This window comes from Oncorhynchus keta, unplaced genomic scaffold (assembly GCF_023373465.1).
Source record: "Oncorhynchus keta strain PuntledgeMale-10-30-2019 unplaced genomic scaffold, Oket_V2 Un_contig_5411_pilon_pilon, whole genome shotgun sequence".
Taxonomy (NCBI): domain Eukaryota; kingdom Metazoa; phylum Chordata; class Actinopteri; order Salmoniformes; family Salmonidae; genus Oncorhynchus; species Oncorhynchus keta.
This window is the reverse complement of record NW_026288273.1, coordinates 187,501-190,000: the sequence shown is the minus strand read 5'-3', so window position 1 is coordinate 190,000 and position 2,500 is coordinate 187,501. Positions and strand designations below refer to the sequence as shown.

At 58.0% G+C, this 2,500-nt stretch overlaps 1 protein-coding gene and 1 long non-coding RNA gene across 8 annotated transcripts in view; one reads left to right on the top strand and one right to left on the bottom strand.

Annotated features, from left to right (window-relative positions):
• Positions 1-1,128, bottom strand: part of LOC127925297 (uncharacterized) — a 1,419-nt gene extending 291 nt beyond the window's left edge. The window contains exons 1-3 of one of the 7 annotated variants that reach the window (XR_008120406.1): positions 943-1,128; positions 718-877; positions 185-685 (exon numbers count right to left, since the gene is read on the bottom strand). This is a non-coding gene — a long non-coding RNA (uncharacterized LOC127925297). Of the gene's footprint in view, positions 1-184; positions 878-942 lie in introns of those variants that run through there. The other 6 variants (XR_008120404.1, XR_008120408.1, XR_008120409.1 and 3 more) reach the window with 6 other exon arrangements.
• Positions 1-2,500, top strand: part of LOC127925296 (uncharacterized) — a 25,933-nt gene that overhangs the window by 19,108 nt on the left and 4,325 nt on the right. Inside the window, exon 5 of the mRNA XM_052510158.1 lies at positions 1,245-1,335. Coding sequence (XP_052366118.1) covers positions 1,245-1,335 — 91 coding nt within the window. The remainder of the gene's footprint in view (positions 1-1,244; positions 1,336-2,500) is intronic.

Genomic DNA, 2,500 nt, shown 5'->3' with positions numbered 1-2,500 from the left:
CCACTAGGCTACCTGCCTCCTCTACACTCTAACCACTAGACTACCTGCCTCCTCTACACTCTAACCACTAGGCTACCTGCCTCCTCTACACTCTAACCACTAGGCTACCTGCCTCCTCTACACTCTAACCACTAGGCTACCTGCCTCCTCTACACTCTAACCACTAGGCTACCTGCCTCCTCTACACTCTAACCACTAGGCTACCCTGCCTCCTCTACACTCTAACCACTAGACTACCTGCCTCCTCTACACTCTAACCACTAGGCTACCTGCCTCCTCTACACTCTAACCACTAGGCTACCTGCCTCCTCTACACTCTAACCACTAGGCTACCTGCCTCCTCTACACTCTAACCACTAGGCTACCTGCCTCCTCTACACTCTAACCACTAGGCTACCTGCCTCCTCTACACTCTAACCACTAGGCTACCTACCTCCTCTACACTCTAACCACTAGGCTACCTACCTCCTCTACACTCTAACCACTAGGCTACCTGCCTCCTCTACACTCTAACCACTAGGCTACCTGCCTCCTCTACACTCTAACCACTAGGCTACCTACCTCCTCTACACTCTAACCACTAGGCTACCTGCCTCCTCTACACTCTAACCACTAGGCTACCTGCCTCCTCTACACTCTAACCACTAGGCTACCTGCCTCCTCTACACTCTAACCACTAGGCTACCTGCCTCCTCTACACTCTAACCACTAGACTACCTACCTCCTCTACACTCTAACCACTAGGCTACCTGCCTCCTCTACACTCTAACCACTAGGCTACCTACCTCCTCTACACTCTAACCACTAGGCTACCTGCCTCCTCTACACTCTAACCACTAGGCTACCTGCCTCCTCTACACTCTAACCACTAGGCTACCTGCCTCCTCTACACTCTAACCACTAGGCTACCCTGCCTCCTCTACACTCTAACCACTAGACTACCTACCTCCTCTACACTCTAACCACTAGGCTACCTGCCTCCTCTACACTCTAACCACTAGGCTACCTGCCTCCTCTACACTCTAACCACTAGGCTACCTGCCTCCTCTACACTCTAACCACTAGGCTACCTGCCTCCTCTACACTCTAACCACTAGGCTACCTGCCTCCTCTACACTCTAACCACTAGACTACCTACCTCCTCTACACTCTAACCACTAGACTACCTGCCTCCTCTAACCACTAGGCTGATCAGTCGATCAATCAGGTTTCAATAGACTCTCTCTCTCCCCCTTCTCTCTCAGTCCGTCTCCAGTTTTGGCTCCAGGGAAGTTTGTGACTCATCGTAGGGGAGCAACAACCGCCAAACACAAAGCCCCCAAGAGGAAACTCAGTGTAAGACTGGATACCTGGAATATTCACTCCCCCCGAGGCCCCGTTCTCCCTCTCCATCCTACCGTCACTCCCCCTGAGGCCCCGTTCTCCCTCTCCATCCTACCGTCACTCCCCCTGAGGCCCCGTTCTCCCTCTCCATCCTACCGTCACTCCCCCTGAGGCCCCGTTCTCCCTCTCCATCCTACCGTCACTCCCCCAAGGCCTCGTTCTCCTCTCCATCCTACAGTCACTCCTCCCGAGGCCCCGTTCTCCCTCTCCATCCTACCGTCCTCCCCCCGAGGCCCCGTTCTCCCTCTCCATCCTACAGTCACTCCCCGAGGCCCCGTTCTCCCTCTCCATCCTACAGTCACTCCCCCTACAGTCACTCCCCCGAGGCCCCGTTCTCCCGATCCATCCTACCGTCACTCCCCCCGAGGCTCCGTTCTCCCTCTCCATCCTACAGTCACTCCCCTGAGGCCCCGTTCTCCCTCTCCATCCTACAGTCACTCCCCCGAGGCCCCGTTCTCCCTCTCCATCCTACAGTCACTCCCCCTGAGGCCCCGTTCTCCCTCTCCATCCTACAGTCACTCCCCTGAGGCCCCGTTCTCCCTCTCCATCCTACAGTCACTCCCCCCGAGGCCCCGTTCTCCCTCTCCATCCTACCGTCACTCCCCCCGAGGCCCCGTTCTCCCGATCCTCTCCATCCTACAGTCACTCCCCCCGAGGCCCCGTTCTCCCTCTCCATCCTACAGTCACTCCCCCGAGGCCCCTTCTCCCGATCCTCTCCATCCTACAGTCACTCCCCCCGAGGCCCCGTTCTCCCGATCCTCTCCATCCTACCGTCTCCCCCCGAGGCCCCGTTCTCCCTCTCCATCCTACCGTCACTCCCCCGAGGCCCCGTTCTCCCTCTCCATCCTACAGTCACTCCCCCCGAAGCCCCGTTCTCCCGATCCATCCTACAGTCACTCCCCTCGAGGCCCCGTTCTCCCTCTCCATCCTACAGTCACTCCCCCCGAAGCCCCGTTCTCCCGATCCATCCTACCGTCACTCCCCCCGAGGCTCCGTTCTCCCGATCCATCCTACCGTCACTCCCCCCGAGGCTCCGTTCTCCCGATCCATCCTACAGTCACTCCCCCGAGGCCCCGTTCTCCCTCTCCATCCTACCGTCACTCCCCCCATCGAGGCC